The 17,402-nt window shown below is 40.8% G+C and overlaps 1 protein-coding gene across 4 annotated transcripts in view; it reads left to right on the top strand.

The window, feature by feature from the left end:
• The window catches only part of SHISA9 (shisa family member 9), a 391,483-nt gene that overhangs the window by 13,234 nt on the left and 360,847 nt on the right, over positions 1–17,402 (top strand). For all 4 annotated transcript variants that reach the window (XM_078343929.1, XM_078343928.1, XM_009009183.5 and 1 more), the window contains exon 2: positions 1,446–1,573. In XM_078343929.1, the coding sequence (XP_078200055.1) occupies positions 1,446–1,573 (128 nt within the window). The remainder of the gene's footprint in view (positions 1–1,445; positions 1,574–17,402) is intronic.

The raw sequence follows: 17,402 nt of genomic DNA, 5'->3' as shown, positions 1-17,402 counted from the left end.
TTGTGGGTTTATGCCCTGGAGAACTTCTCCCTGGTACAGAGGAGGCCTGTATGAAGATGTTTATTGGCCAGCTGCGGTGGCTCATGCTTCTAATCCTGACACTTTGGGAGGTGGAGGTGAAAGGATCACTTGAAGCTGGGAGTTTGAAACCTGCTTGGTCAATATAGTAAGACCCTGAGATCGCTACTCTACAAAAGAAAACAAATTAGCTGGGCATGGTGGCATGTGGCTGTGGTCCCAGCTATGCAGGAGGCTGAGGTGGGAGGATCACTTGCACCCAGGAATTTTAGGCTGCAGTGAGCCATGATCACACCTCTGCACTCCAGCCTGGGTGACAGAGCAAGACCCTATCTGAAGAAAAAATAAAAAAGATGTTCATTGCAGTGTTGTTTATCAGGGTCAGGGAGTTGGTGACCATCTAGATTGCCCATAATTATGGAAATGACAAATAGGGCTAATAGTCTGCTGGTTTGCAATGAAACAGTTGGTTTTTTGTAGCTGCCATCCATTCTGATGGGTTTCTGATGGGTCAGTTCCTCCACCAAACTAACTGTTGCATTCCAGCAGGTAAGTGAAATGTGGGGATTGCATATGACGAAATACTATGCAGCAGTTGCAAGGGATGGAAGTGATTCACATTCAGCAATACGGCTAATGCTCACTTGTGAACAAAGGAAGAAAGGGAATGAGGTTTATGATAAAAACACTGTTTACGTAAAACACACATATATAGCAATACCTACGAAATATATATCTTTCAATAACAGTCACATAATCTGAATAAACACATGATGGAGAGTAAAGAGAAAAAATGTGTTCGTAGGTCTGATCTTAGGTGCAATATCTGAAAGTTCTCGGGTCTGTTCTACGTATGAACGCTGAGTTTTTTTTTTTTTGCTAAGTTTACATCTAATCATGAAGTTCACTGTCATAGGTTGAATTGTGTGTCCATCCCCCTACACAGTCCAAAATTACTGAGGCTCAAATTCCTGTGCCACAACTTACTGGCTCTGTGACCTTGAGCAGGTAGATTCACCTCTCTGAGCCTTTGTTTACTCATCTGCAAGGAGCAATAATCCTCATAATGTGTTTTGTGCTGCTTTGTTTAGTTAAGACATGTAATGCGATTAGCATGGTGCCTGGCTTATGGCAAATTATAAATGTTATCTAGTGTTACTAATACGGGGCCATTGCTGTACATGAAGTGTTCTCTCTTGATACCTAACACTAGACATCTAGTGCACTATTCTGCGTAAAGTCCCTGTGTAACCTCTAATTACAGCCATTGCATTTATTTATGTTTTTCTGTATCCCACCCCTAACTAGAATGGTGGCTCCATGGAGCAATCTGCCTTGCCTTTTGTTCACCAGCTCGATACTCAGTGCATTGTGGCTGCCAATCATTGGGTTCTGAATGAACAGATTTAAATTCATTCTTCTTCCAGGGCTCTTGCAGATGTCATGAGGCCACAGGGCCACTGCAACACTGATCACATGGAGAGAGACCTGAACATTGTTGTCCACGTCCAGCATTACGAGAACATGGACACGAGAACCCCCATAAATAATCTTCGTAAGTACAGCTGCATGAACCATTTCCAGTCCCATGTGGTGACCTGAGCGGTGGTCACATTGCCAGACTTCATGGAGTGTGTGTGAGTTAGTTAAGAGCTTCTCTTTGTGGGCAAGTTAGAAGCTTTCTTTCATCTCTTTTGGATGAAGCTGAATTTGGCATCATCAGATGTCACTTGGTTTCTTTGTTAAATAGCAATCCACTTGGTTGGTTGGATCACATGATTGGTTCTTCTTTTAACTAGTAGACTGCTCAACTGGTTCATGTCGATTGATCTGTTAACTAGATTAGTGGCCCTCTTGGTTGTTTCATCATGGTTGGGTACTTAGTTAAGCAATGGATTATTGGGTTGGTTCATTTTAGGTACTCGGTCTATTAGCCAGTGGTCCATTCGCTTATATGTCTGCCTCCTGAGGTAGACCAGTTGTGACTTCTAGGTTTCCTGCTGTTTTCAGTTATGAAATACTAGTTCAGAAGAATTATGTCTATGATTTGTAAAGCTAGAGTTTCATAAAAATAATCCACAAAATACTCTGTGTAGGGTGTGCAGGGAGTGGGTATTGGATTTTGGTCCTGTTGATTTGAGGTTCCTATGTGTGATTCAGCAGCAGCAAATTCGTTTCCATTGTTCTGCAAGGGGGAAAAAAAACTGTGTTTGCTATTGTGTTTCAATAGGTATTTTTCACAGAGCGTGATTGGGATCTTGGTATACTCCCAAGGCATTTCTTCCCTTTCAAAGGTCTGTATACATAATATATATCACGGAGCTGATGCTCTGCCAGGAGACTGGATGAAAAATAAGATTGTTCAGTTTTTGACAATAGTGTACTACTGCGGTTACCCCAGTAATTATGTTTTCAAGTAACCCCCACGTTAAAGTAATGTGGAAGGCTTGGTTTAAAATAAGCAAAGCCAGACAATTTAAAGGATACATTTAGTTGTGGCTGGAGATTCCTGAAAACAGAAACAATTCTAGTGCTGCACATTTTAACAGACTGGGTCGCCTTTGCTGAGGCTCCATTAGGAGTTGCCTGGGTGTTTTATATGTTGAATCATAGTTCTGGACTGTTTGGTTGCAAATTCTCATGCTCATTGAGTAGAGGAAGAAGCCTGTGGAATTCGACTGAGGCGATGTGAATTCTCTGATTCTACATAGTGATGATTCTTCCTGGTTTGGAAATTGTTGCAGTGTGTTTGTAAAGTCGATGTTTGCATGGTTTAAAAAATGGACCACCAAACAGAATGTCTTAGGCTTCAATATATTAAATAATGTAACATTATTAGTGAACTGGATCACAAAATGGCATAAGAAATAGCCACATTTTAGAGCAAAATACACCAGCAAACGGAAGTTTTATGACCAAATCCCATAGCCCCCAAAGATATGGTAAATGGCATCAATTCTGACATGGCAATTGCTGTGTCCGTTTCTGGCTTTAATGGAAATGAGCACATTTTCTTTCAGTTGGCTCTGGGAAATAAGCTGAACCTAGTCATATGCTTGGGTCCCAAACATCATATATGAATGAACATGATCACGGAGCAGAGAAATTGAAATGGTGTCGAGTCCCTGGCTATAAAAGGCGATTGCTAACAGGTTCTTCACTGGAAGTTCCAATCTCTAGAATGATTTTGAATCAGCACTCAGATGAAATAACAAACTCATTGAAGTCACCCAACTTTCATCCTTCCATCAGGCGGCAGGAAACCTTAATGAATGTTGCTTACATAAGGCGTTTTCATTGAAAGTTGTACTGAAAATGGATTCCTGTTTAGAGATGGATGTCCAGGCTCTAAATAATTCAGAAGTCTCTTGCGCCAGGCTACTTGGGTTTATTTGTGATTCTTGCATTTGGTCTATATTTGTGACTAAGTAATCAGTGATCTTTTACATCAAGGGAGAAAGTTTCTTGTAATAGTCTATTGGGTAGCAGTAGACTAGAGAATTCCTGGGAAGCTACAAAGGAGAATTCCAAGAATCGTGCTACAAACACTGCATTCTTACAATAATTGCCACCGATGTTAATTTTATATAATTCTTCCAGGTTGATCCAATTCTTCTTTCCTAGCAGTCTTGGGAATATCTGAATAACAAAAATAAGAAGCATGTGACCTTTTCACCAGTTTATATTAATAAGCTTAACACATTAATTCAGTAGCTGACAGTAATAATAGATTTATCTTTTTATTGATTTGTAGGAGTTATTTACATATTATAGACACAGAAAAACATTTGTATGTTTGGATGAACAAACGATTTGACGAGTTTGTTGAGAGAATAGGATGAGATGACTGATATGAATCAGTTAAGGGTTTAAGAAGCCAAGCAGTCATCAGAGAACATTTTGACTGATAGCAAAGTAGAAGGGATGGTATCGGTCTGATAAATGGAAAATTAGACCAGCCCTTTGTGCCCGAACCAGTATGCATCCATTTAATTTAAAACCCTTTCCTGAACATTATGGAATCTACAATGATTTGCCATTACACATTTGGAAAGAATGATGCATCTATTTGTGAAACACCAAGAAGGGCACATCATGCCATTTTCAGTTTGCTTTTCACTGAACATCCAACTCACGAGGTTTGACTGGGGATTCACTAGTCTCAAGTTAAATGTCATTTTCATGTCTATTCAATCACCCACTCGACATTGCTTTAAGAAAATGCGAATCTCCATCTATTTATCTCTTCTTAATAATAACTGTAGGTCTCTTTCTATTGTTTCCCTTAAGCTTTAGTCAAGTGGTGAGATAATCAATAGCCAGTGTAGAAATCGGGATATTTGGAAGAAGGGCAGTGGAGAGGGACTTGGGTGAAGACGAACGGGGAGGAAAGAGGACATTTTTGTCAAATTTTCTACATTAATTTTCTGGGGTTGATTTTTCCTATGATATGTTGGACTTGCCTTTTTATCTAAAGTCGGATTTTTCTTCAGCGGATGCTGTTCATGTTCTTTCCAGGCATTCAGTGATATTGCCTAAAAATATTTAGTCTGATAATCAAAAGGGCCTCAACCTCTTTGATTAACAGGATGTAGTTTCCCGTGAGATGGTGATTTTCTGCAAATGTTCCTCAGATTCTATATAATTATCGTTTGTTTTTGAAGGCACATTTTGTCCTGAAGTGCTATGAACATATTCTGCCTCCCCCACCCCGACTTCCCTGGCTGCCAGTGACACCCATCTCCCGCTTTGGGAGAGCAGGCTGCATGTAGGCTCCATTTGGTCTTTTTTTTGAGACAGAGTCTCATTCTATCGCCCAGGCTGGAGTGCAGTGATGTGATCTCAGCTCACTACAACCTCCGCCTCCCAGGTTCAAGTAATACTCCTGCCTGAGCCTCCTGACTCGTGGGGATTACAGGTATGCACCACCATGCCTGGCTAATATTTGTATTTTTAGTAGAGATGGGGTTTCACTATATTGGTCAGGCTGGTCTTGGACTCCTGACCTCATGATCCACCCCTGTGCCTCCAAGAGTGCTGGGATTACAGGCATGAGCCACTGTGCCCTGCCCCATTTGGTCTTCTTAAGAATGGGAGACGTGAGTGAGGGGCTATGACCACAGCCTAGATCAACATTTCTCAACTCGTTTGTGTTTACAGAGCATTTTTTGAAATATGTATTTTGTTTTGGAGTACATTTTAAAATTTACAGCAGAAAGGTTGCAAAAGACAGTACCCAGAAAAACGAATAAGACCTACTGTTTGATAGCACAACAGGCTGACTACAGTCAGTAATAACTTAATTGTATGTTTTAAAATAACTTAAAGAGTGTCATTGGATTGTTTGTAACTCAAGGATAAATGCTTGAGGGATGGACACCCCATTCTCTGTGATATGCTTATTTTACATTGCATGCCTGTGTCAAAATATCTCATGTACCCCGTAAATATATACATCTACTATGTATCAGCAAGCATAAAACAACAGCAGCAGCAACAACAGCAAAAGATAGAATGCAGACTTCTGTATACTCCTCACCCGCTTTCCCCGATATCAACATTTGACATCACCAAGGCACGTTTATCAAAACTAAGAAATCAACATGAGTGCCTTCCTTTTAGCTAAACTGCAGACGTTGTTTTGGTTTTGCTAGTTTCTTCACTGATATTCCTTTTCTGTTCTAGGTCCCGTGGAGGATTGTCTTTAGCAGAGCACACTGATTATAGACTTTTGGTTGGGCAGTATTGCCTAATGATGTGGTAAAGACAGAAAACAACACTACACAAGCCAGAAGCAATCACAGATCCCTGACTGCCACAGTGCAAAATGTGTCACCTAGCGTCTATAAAGACAACTACATAAAATTGCTCTCTTTGGGTCAGTGTTGAAATGGAACCAGTTGCTTGTCTGATTGTGCTCTTGTATATATTCACGGGAGAAAGACTTTCATGTCCCACCCACCCTTACCACTCCTCTTTGAATATGGGTTATACTGTAAAATAAATCATGATGTTACATAATTTATTTTACAGCATAACCTGAGCAAGCGAGAAGAAGTGAGGACTTGGTGTTTTAGAACACAAAATCCATCAGAAAGAGCAGGCTCCTATTCTAGCCCATCACACTTTCACTCCCCTAAGATAATTCCCAAATGGATTTACAAGGAACCCCAAAGCTGACCTATGGCTTAGTTTCTGATGACACTGTATACCTCATATCTAGGACCATTTATGAGTCCGTATTTACTGAGGCACCTGGGAGGTCCTACACTTAACTTTTGAAAATATTACCAAATATTTAACATATTTGGGAGATAGAGCATGGCTCAGACCTGTAGTCTCAGTGCTTTAGGAGGCAGCAGCAGAAGGATCATTTGAGATCAGGAGTTGGAGCCCAGCCTGGGCAATAAGGCGAGCCCCCGTCTCTAAAAAAAGTAGAAATAGGCTGGGTGCGGTGGCTCACGCCTGTAATCCCAGCACTTTGGGAGGCTGAGGCGGGTGGATCACGAAGTCAAGAGATCAAGACCACCCTGGTCAACATGGTGAAACCCCGTCTCTACTAAAAATACAAAAAATTAGCTGGGCATGGTGGCGCGTGCCTGTAATCCCAGCTACTCAGGAGGCTGAGGCAGGAGAATTGCCTGATCCCAGGAGGCGGAGGTTGCGGTGAGCCGAGATCGCGCCATTGCACTCCAGCCTGGGTAACAAGAGCAAAACTCCGTCTCAAAAAAAAAAAAAGTAGAAATAATAAAAAAAAGTAACTGGACATGGTGGCTCACACCTGTAGTGCCAGCTACTTGGGAGGCTGAAGTGGGAGATTGAACCCAGGAGGTCAATCAGGAGTTGGAGCCCAGTCTGGGAAATAAGGCGAGCCCCTGTCTCTAAAAAAAGTAGAAATAGGCCGGGTGCGGTGGCTCACGCCTGTAATCCCAGCACTTTGGGAGGCCGAGGCGGGGGGATCACGAGGTCAAGAGATCAAGGCCATCCTGGCCTATGGGAGATATTCCCATTTGATGAATGAGAAAATTGAGATTGGTGGAAATGAAAGAACTAATCTACCATGATGACTGAAATTTACTTCAAACATACTCCATGCTGCAGTGAGCTGTGATCACATCACTGCACTCCAGCCTGAGTAACAGAGTGAGACTCTGTCTCAATAAAAAATAAAAATGAAAAATTTAGGGGGAGTTTCCTAGCCAGGGCAGGCAAAATGATAATTATAGAAAGGCACATAGAGCAGTAAAAAATATATAAGATAGCATAATAGCAGTGATTTATACAGATAACATTATAAAGCTCTAAAACATGAATTCCTCCAAACCTTATTAAGTTGATACTATTGTTTCCACCATCATAAGGATGGGGAAACTGAGGCTCAGAGTGGTTAGGTGGCTTGTCTAAAGTTTGTATAGCTGCTTAGTGGTGACACTGGGATTTAAACTGAGCCAGTCAGGGCCCCAAGGTCTGTGATTATAACCACTACACTCTGTTGCCTTTGCATGTGGTTCAGGTGTTTGCAGTGTGGGTAGGTCTTCCCCTGGGAGTAGAAACTGTTGCAAGATATGCTAAGTCAATGGAAAGTTTCATTGACATTTTAGGAAAGAGAGCTGTTTGAAAATATACATCCAATTTACGGTCTTACTAATAACTGACATTTATTGAGTGTGGTACTACGTGCTTGGAATGTATTAGCTCATTTAGTTCTCAATCAACCCTCAAAGAGCCAAGGTCTATTCTGCCCCAGGGGCTTTGCACCTGTTGTGCTTCATGCCTACAGCACATTGCTCCAGGCCTCTGTGTCTGTTCTTTCCTCTTTCATCTCATACCCCAATGGCTACCTCATTAGAGAGGACTTCACTGTCTGTCACTGGCCCCCAGGTCACCCACTGCTTCTCTTTTCCCCATTATTTTCTCTCTTTTCCTTTTGAGACGGAGTCTCGCTCTGTTGCCCAGGCTGGAGTGCAATGATGCGATGTCAGCTTACTGCAACCTCCACCTCCCAGGTTCAAGCTGTTTTCCTTCCTCAGCCTTCTGAGTAGCTGGGATTACAGGCACATGCAAACCTGGTTGATTTGGTTGATTTTTATATTTTTAATAGAGACTGGATTTCACCATGTTGGCCAGGCTAGTCTTGAACTCCTGACCTCAGGTGATTCACCTGCCTCAGCCTCCCAAAGTGCTGGGATTACAGGAGTGAGCCACCACACCCAGCCCCCATTTTCTTTATAGCATTTTGTTCTCTCTGAAGTTTTCTCACTCATTATTTTATTTATGCCTCTTCTACTACAATGTAAGCTGCAGGGGAGAAAATGCTTTGTATTGGCACAACTGTACCGCCCCTGCCCCACCAGGAACTAGCTGACTTGTAGCAGCAGCTCTATAGATTTTATTTTTTATTTTTGTAGAAATAGGTCTCACTATGTTGCCCAGGCTGGTCTTGAACTCCTGACCTTAGGTGATCCTTCTGCCTCAGCTTCACGAGTAGCTCTATACATTTCTGTTCTAGGAATAAAAAAGCCTATGGAAGATATTCCCATTTGATGAATGAGAAATTGAGATTGGTGGAAATGAAAGAACTAATCTACCATGATACTGAAATTTGCTTCAAACATACTCCATATAAAATTGTGGGAGATGGGGCCAGGTACAGTGGTTCACACGTGTAATCTCAGCACTTTGGGAGGCTGAGGCAGGCAGAGCACTTGAGGCCAAGAGTTCGAGACCAGTCTGGCCAACATGTTGAAACCCCATCCCTACAAAAATACAGAAATTAGCTGGGCATGCTGGCATGTCCCTGTAGTCTCAGCCACTTGAGAGGCTAAGGCATGAGAATCACTTGAACCTGGGAGGCAGAGGCAGCAGTGAGCTGAGATCATGCTACTGCACTCCAGCTTGTGTGATAGAGCAAGACTCTGTCGGGAAAAAAAAAAAAAAAAAAAAAAGAAAAAAGAAATTGTGGGAGATGATAATGAAACAGAGCTGGAAAAATATTGAGAGTTATTGTAGCTGGCTGACCAAATACATGGGAGTTCATTATTCTATTCCATGTTTGTGGGTATTTGAAAATATATACAATAAAATATTAGAAATAAAAGAAGTTTTCAAGGACATCATAGTTAATAAAGGATCCAGGATTCGAACCAAGGTCTGTCTGACTCCATAGCCTGGAATTTATTAGATGCACATGCTTTATCTCATGGTGAATATTTGAATCTCAGAAGAGGGAGAGATCAGGACCGTCTTGAGAACTTCAGGATGTAGAGTGGGAAAAACATCTTCTCTGTCCTTAATGTGCTCAGTCACTATGATTACTTAGTACAAATTATTCAGAGAGAGAGAGAATATGAATGGTTTCCAGCAGTCAATGGTCTGGCTTCCCCTGGATCAGTGGTCTGATCCTGGTTCCATCAGTTGGGTGGGGTGGCGTGCATTTTAGGATTATTATTTAGGATTGTGGTGGAGCAGATTCTCCAAGAAAGGTGTGCATGAGGAGGCAAAGGGGAGGTAGATGGCTACTGCAGTCTTCCTTGGGGATGGGCAGGGATGCATTTGTTTATTCACTCCTGTATCTCCAATGCCTAGACAATGTGCTGTATTGAATAGATAGTTATTGAATGAGTGAATGCATGAATGACTCTTTAGCACAAGCTTAATAAGAAGCCCAATGGAACTCTGGGACTTCTAGGATTTTGGGTTTTGAGAGAACTTGACTAATTCAAACTCACGTGAAACTTTGACTCTCTTTTATATAGTCATAGCCCCCAACATTCTTATTTTCAAAAACTTAGTTCTTTTTCACAGTTGGGCATACTAGTGGTTCTATCTGAAGATCTGTGATTCTAATGGTTTTGGCATATGGGTTAGTAAGTTAAGTAGTTAGAGTGAGGAGATGTTCTATACTGGATCAGCTAAAATATGCTCATAGGTTCAGCACAGTAGCCTGAAATGAGTTCAACTGTTTTAGGTAAAGACATTTGTTTTTCTCTTGAGGTATGGTATTCAGTGGTATAGTTGGATCTCTGACATTGAACATGGCTTTGAGGGCATGCACTGAGGAAGTGGGGGATACGGACTTTGGAATAGGCAACCAAGATTGAATATTTTCTGTGTCACTTATTCACTGTTCACTCTTGGAAAAATTAATTGAATTCTCTGAACCTCAGATTTCCATTTTATAAAAGCAGTAAAACAATATCTACTTCACAAGGTTGTTGTAAGGATTAAATGAATCAACACATGTAAAGAACTTAGTATAGTGCTTGGTAACATAAATATTAGTTGTTACTAATATTGTGTGTAGAATGAGTGACTCTTGGTGCTAAAGTTGGCTGTGCATTAGGGGACAATGATACAAATTGGCATGAACTCATGGTGCAGTTGCCTTCACAGCGAAAATGTTTTCACTCTACATGCCAGTTGACAACGCCGTGTGTGTGTGTGTGTGTGTGTGCGCGTGCATGGGTGTGTTTGTTATTACTAATGTTTGGATGTAGATGAGAAATGAAGAAACTGTCAATTCCTTCCCAAGGAAATAGCTTGGATGGAGCAGCTGTCCTATTCTTCGCCATTTGTTCCTGTCTTATGTTTTTCTTCTCTTCCCATTTAAAACACATGAGCTTTTATTCTATTAGGAACATTGATTATTTTATTTACATTGGCAGACCAGGCCAGTAAGAATCTGTATGGCCCCAAACATGTCTTATATTTGTACCCAGAAAATGAGATTGTGTGTGTGTATTTATGTGTGTGTGTGTGTGTACAAGCAACAGAGAGAGAGAGCCCTTAAGGGGAAAAAAAATCACTTTCTGTAAGTTGTCTCCTGGGCTCTTTTCAAAAATTGCTACTAATGCTGGCCACATGGCATTACCTAATTAGATTTGCATTGCCTTTCCCAAGTACTTCCAACCAGCTGTAGGACTATTTGTAAAGAAAGCCTAAGTGCTCCACACACTGTCTGGTTTAGTTTAAAAGTTGCCAAGTTCTGTTCCTTCCATACCAGGGAAAGCTTATCCTTGGACATATTTCCTTTGGCAGAGCACTTCTATTTATATATCTGGGTTAAGTGATAGGACACTCCTACTATAGCATTGATACTTAGTGTGAATTGAAAGGAGTAATAAATAAAACAATGGCTTTTTTCTGCACTTACCACATGCATACTTTTAAAAATAATAATATTATTATTTTTAGTAGAGAGGGTGTCTCGCCATGTTGGCCAGGCTGGTTTTGAACTCCTGACCTCAGATGATCCACCTACATCGGCCTCCCAGAGTGCTGGGATCACAGGCATGCGCCACGGTGCCTGGCCTGCATTTTGCTTGTCACAACATCTTCATAAAATAATTGAAATGTGTATTGCACTCACATATTGTAGATGAAGAAACTGTGACTCAGAGTTTAAGTAACCTGCCCAAGGTCATGGAAATATTTGCTGAGTAATTCAAACCATGGACATGAACTCATGTCTACCTGGCCTTAAACCTTGTACTCTACGACTTTTCTCACACCTTTCTAAAGGACTTATACTGCGTAATATACCAGATTGTGCCTCTTTTTCTTTTCTGAGATGGAGTTTTGCTCTTGTTGCTCAGGCTGGAGTGCAATGGTGGGATCTTGGCTCGCTGCAACCTCTGCCTCCCTGGCTCAAGCGATTCTCCTGTCTTAGCTTTCCAAGTAGCTGGGATTACAGGTGTGTGCCACCATGCATGGCTATTTTTTTTATATTTTTAGTACAGGTGGGATTTCACCATGTTGGCCAGGATGGTCTTGAATGCCTGACCTCAGGTAATCTGCCCACCTCAGCCTCCCAAAGTGCTGGGATTACAGATGTGAGCTACCATGCCTGACCTTTGCCTCTTCTTCTCTTGGTTTTCCTTATTTATTGATTGATGCTAAGAATTGCAGCATTAGATGACACTCACCTTTGAAAATGGACCAACCAAGATAAAGTCACCATTTCTGTCCTGAAGGACTCAGATTTTCACTAATTGTTTGGTTTCCTGTAATTAATATTTCCATTTAATCAACATTCAGCTGATATTTGTTAAGATCCTGCTATGTGTAAGTCAATGTGTTAGGATTTGGAGGTCCAAGGATGAATTAGGCATAAATAGGACATATCCTCTTGGAGCTTATAGTACAGTGGGAAAAACGGAAGAGTAAACAGGAAATTGCAAAGTGGGATGGTAGGAATAAGTTCAGGGTGCTGCAGAGCCAGGAGGCCTCCACAAAACATCTGCCTAGTAACATAAGTAGTATCTGGTAACACTGGGGCTAGGAGCGAGGGAAGAGATATGAGGTCAGCCTTTCCTGAGAAACAGATATTTTGCTCTGAAAGAAAAATACTCCCCATCAACTTGCTAAGAATCAGAGTGAAGAAAAGCAAAACATTTTCATGGGCTGACTTTGCCCACCTTTGAGTGAGGGGAGAACTATTTGTCTTAGACGATAGATCTTTCTTGCAGGTGGCGAATTTTGTACAAATTGCATTGAGAGAGAAGAGGAGTTTGTTCAGCAAGGATCATACTGCTTTTGGTTGGAAAATAAGAATGCCAAGTCGGCCATGGGAAGATCGAAATTTCAGGATCAGCTGTTAGTAGCCGAATACAGATTCTTTTCAGAGTGCACTCTGTTTAGTCAGCCTGCTCTTCCTTGAATAGATTAGTGTTGAATTTTTCTTCTTTTAATAATAGCCAACATAAAATTAAGTAACATTCCTAATATCATAATACATATATTAAAATAATTTATAATAAGGTTTTAGGAAACTGCAAAAAAAAATCCCAATAAGCATTCTCAATAAAGTTAATTACAAGGGGCAAAGGAAATCCCATTACATTAGTCTCAGAATGCAGTTAATGAAACTAAGTGTAATCATAATCTGAAAATATTTCATTAAATGGAGACTTAAACTCATTAATTTAGGTATTAGGTCTGGAGTTGTGTGCTCACACCAAGACTGCCAATCTCAATGCAGTCTGCTTTTTACTTATTCATTTAGAGACAGGGTCTTGCTCTGCTGCCTAGGCTGGAGTGCAGTGGTGAGATCACAGCTCGCTGCAGCGTCACCCTCCTGGGTTCATGTGATCCTGCCACGTCAGCCTCTCAAGTAGCTGGGACCACAGGCACATGCCATCATGCTCAGCTAATTTTTTTTGATTTGATTTTTTTGGTAGAGATGTGGTCTTGTTATGTTGCCTCAGCTGATATTGAGCTTTTGGGCTCAAGCAGTCCTCTTGCCTTGGCCTCCCAAAGTGTTGGGATTACAGTTGTGAACCACCATGACTGCCTGTTTTTTACTTATTTACATCCAGATCTTTGGCCACAAAGTGTCGTGGGTTCCCACCCCATAGATCTGTCCACGGTGCTGAATCACACCACGAACGGAGTTATCCAGTTCAAACCACCCAGCCAGGAAAGTCTGTCTCATCACATTTGGAGCTGCAGGGAACTTTAGGTACCATCTTGCCTTTGGTATGCCACACTTCTGGTATCAAAGATGGTTAAAAATTTTTAAAAATTAGAAGAATTGGAGACCAGCATAGTGTGCTGACTTTTTGATTTTGCCAAAAATGAAAATTAAATAAAAAGAAACTACTTAAAAACAATTGCCTTCATTTCACAAAAGATAAGGGCATTTTAACATCAAACAATTTAAGTTAGAAGTAGTTCTCAAAATAAAGGACGATGCCTAAATTAAATGAAATTAGCTTCATGGAAAACTAATTCCATTGTCCTTACTTTTTCTTTTTTGCCTCCAATCTGTTGGAAATTAGAACATAGATTTGCATTTCTGGTTCTTTTCTTAATGAATATTTATTGAGTACCTACTAAATACTAGAGACTGGGGCTAGCTGCGGATACAGAGATTGGTAGTGTGTGTATGTGTATTTGTGTGTGTGTGTATGTATGACTTTATAGACCTTATAATCAGATCATTCTCTGCGACACTGAATTCCAGGAAAAAGCATGAGTTTTCCATAAGGTACACAACCATGAAACTTGTCTGGTTAATACTGTTTTACAAATTATTATTGAATATTTAGGGCACAATGACTGATTATAAATGCATGTTAACTTTTCAGTTATCCAAGATGGATATAAGGATGTGAACAAAAGGGATGGACTTTACTGCTATTGGTGTAGAACTTCTCTGGTTTTGGTGCCTTACCTATTATCCAAAGGAAGCCTTTTGAAATATTCAGATATTCTTGACATTTTAACAAAATATTGAATTGTGTATAGCCCATGAATTGGAAGTTGTGCAAGGGCAGCATGTGGTATTTACTTTCCTTTATTGAATAGCAACAAGAAATGAAGAGCTCCTCATTCTGCAGCGGCATTATTTTAAAAAAGTCAGTGCGTATATCAAAGTCAAAGAAGGCCATCAAACAATTCTTTGGTGATAACTGACAAAGAAGTTGCACAAGCATATTTAAAAAAAACTGTCCCCCCCCAAAAAAAACCCAAAACTGTTCCTTATGAACATTTTGGTCTGCTAATCAGCTTTTAAGTGGCTAAGTTCAGATACTGGTACTAGTCTTTAAAAACGTGTTTTTAAAGAACAGATACTTCTCAAAAGAAGACATACATGTGGCCAACAAACATATAGAAAAGTGCAACATCATTGATTTTTAGAGAAATACAAATCAAAACCACAATGACATACCATCTTACTCCAGTCAAAATGGCTATTATCAAAAAGTCAAAACAACAGATGCTGGCGAGACTGCAGAGAAAAAAGAATGCGTTTACACTGTTGGTGGGAGTAAAAATTAGTTTAACCATTGTGGAAGATAGTGTGGTGAGTCCTCAAAGACCTAGAGGCAGAAATACCATTTGACCCAGCAATCTCATTACTGGGACACCCAAAGAAATAGAAATCATTCTATTATAAAGATATATGCATACATATGTTCCTTGCAGCAGTATTCACAACAGTAAAGACTTGGAATCAATCTAAATGCCCATCAGTGATAGACTAGATAAAGAAAATGTGGTACATGGCTGAGTGCAGTGGCTCACGCCTGTATCCCAGCACTTTGGGAGGTTGAGGCAGGCAGATCACCAGAGGTCAGGAATTCGAGACCAGCCTGACCAATGTGGAGAGACCTTGTCTCTACTAAAAATACCAAATTATCCTAGTGTGGTGGTGTATGCCTGTCATCTCAACTATTCAGGAGGCTGAGGCAGGAGAATTGCTTGAACCCAGCAGGCAGAGGTTGCGGTAAGCCGAGATCGCACCATTGTACTCCAGCCTGGGCAGCAGGAACGAAACTCCGTCTCAAAAAAAAAAAAAAAAAAAAAAAAAGAAAGAAAGAAAGAAAGAAAAGAAAAGAAAATGTGGTACATATACACCATGGAATACTATGCAGCCATTAAAAGGAATGGTATCATGTCCTTTGCAAGGACATGGATGGAGTTGGAAGTCATTATCCTCAGCAAACTAATGCAGTAACAGAAAAGCAAACACTGCATGTTCTCACTTATAAGTGGGAGCTGACACAGGGAGGGAAACAACACACAGTGGGGCCTGTCAGGGGTTTGGAGGAGGAAGAGCATTGGAAGAATAGCTAATGGATGCTGTTCTTAATACCCAGGTGATGGGATAGTCTGTGCAGCAAAGCACCACGGCACACGTTTACCCATGTAACAAACCTGCACATGTACCCCTGCACTTAAAACAAAAGTTGAAGGGAAAAAAACCATGTTTTAAATTACCAGAATTGCTTGCACTTCAGGGGTTTTACGTACATTCTTTTCTCTGCCTGCAACAAACTTCCCCCATATCTTTGCAATGCTGACTCCTTCTCATTGTTTAGGTCTTGGGTAACCCGTTATCTTTTTGGGGGCCTTCTCTATAGAAAATAGCCCCCGCCCATGTAAAGATCTCACCATCATCCCTCTCTATTAGGTTACTGTTTTATTTTCATCATAGTTCATACGCTACCTAAAGTCACCTTGTCTCCTTGGTCCTTTCACATTTTCCTCCCAACATGTTAGCTCCAGGAGACCAGGAATCTTCCTCCCAGTCACAACTGTATTCCCAGTGCCTAGCACTGTGCCTGGCACAGAGGAAGTCCTCTATAAATGTTTTTTCAGATGGAATAAATGCTGTCAAAATACAATACTGAGCACATTTTATCAAGTAAAGCTGCCATTATTTTTTCTTTGTCAGTTTGTTGGGGTCTTATTTCTTGTGGACTGAAGTTACGATGCTGTTATCAGAGTCTAGCAAATGGCAAGCTGAGTACCGAGAGATGTTGCATACATTTAAAGCTCATGAATACGTATCCCAGCATTACCTGGTGATTATGAAATGTCACACAAAGGCAGTGTTTTCAAAGTTCAGCCCACCAATTCAATCACGATTGATTTTTGTCAAAAGCATTTCCCTCCTTTTCATTTCTTTTGGCTTCTCTGTATCATAGTTTGTCTCCTAATGTCCTGATCCATGCTGACTCTCAATTTCATTAGCCTGAAAGCAAGTAAGGAGGGAATGGGGTGTGTTTAATATTTATGACATGACCATGTCGTGTTGATGTGGATAATAATGAAAAAAACCTTAACACGGGTGATGCAAAGTAACCTTAACAATCTCCTGCTTAGGGTCACAGTGTTTATTTTAGTGCATTGCCAAACAGACTATTAAATCTCCAACAGTTATGTTTCATACATAACTATTATTTTTAAAAGAAAGTCTTAAAACACAGAGAGAGCAAGTGATAGATACAAAAGGGGGAAAACCCCTAATAACTCCACAAATCAATTTCATATCCTATAATAAGGCGATCATCCAATGGTAAGTCCCAAGCCCTGGCTTATTTGTGGTTAAACCCAAGCACTTACGTACTCTTTGACTCTGAATCCAAAAATACCCCAAATGTGCCACCAGATCTTATAATCCTCACCCCTGGAGCAAAATCAGGTCAAGCTAAGAAAAGCACTTAAGAACAAAAGATGCAGTCTCTAGGTGTTCCATCAGGAATGCTGCGAGCATCCCTTACACTTCCAGGATGCTTTTTAGTAAAAGTATGGGAGGAAACTGTGTTGTATTATGTTGTGGATACAGAGGATGGAGGGAGGATGTTCTTCTTGCTTACCTTTTCCTGGTTTTTGGTCTTTGTGTGCCACTGAAGTTGCCCATTTCATCTCACTTTTAAAATAATTACAGCTTTCATTTTACATTCAGGGGGCCCCTGTGCAGGTTTGTTACATGGGTATATTGTGTGATGCTAAGGTCTGTGGTACAAATGATCCCATTGCCCAGGTGGTAAGCATAGCACCCAGTGGATAGTTTTCCAGCCTTTGTCCTCCCTCCCTCCTTCCCCCTCTAGCAGTCCCCAGTGTCTGTTGTTTCCATCTTTATGTCCATGTCCACC

Source organism: Callithrix jacchus, chromosome 12 (genome assembly GCF_049354715.1).
Source record: "Callithrix jacchus isolate 240 chromosome 12, calJac240_pri, whole genome shotgun sequence".
Lineage (NCBI taxonomy): Eukaryota > Metazoa > Chordata > Mammalia > Primates > Cebidae > Callithrix > Callithrix jacchus.
This window is presented reverse-complemented; position numbering and strand designations above follow the sequence as displayed.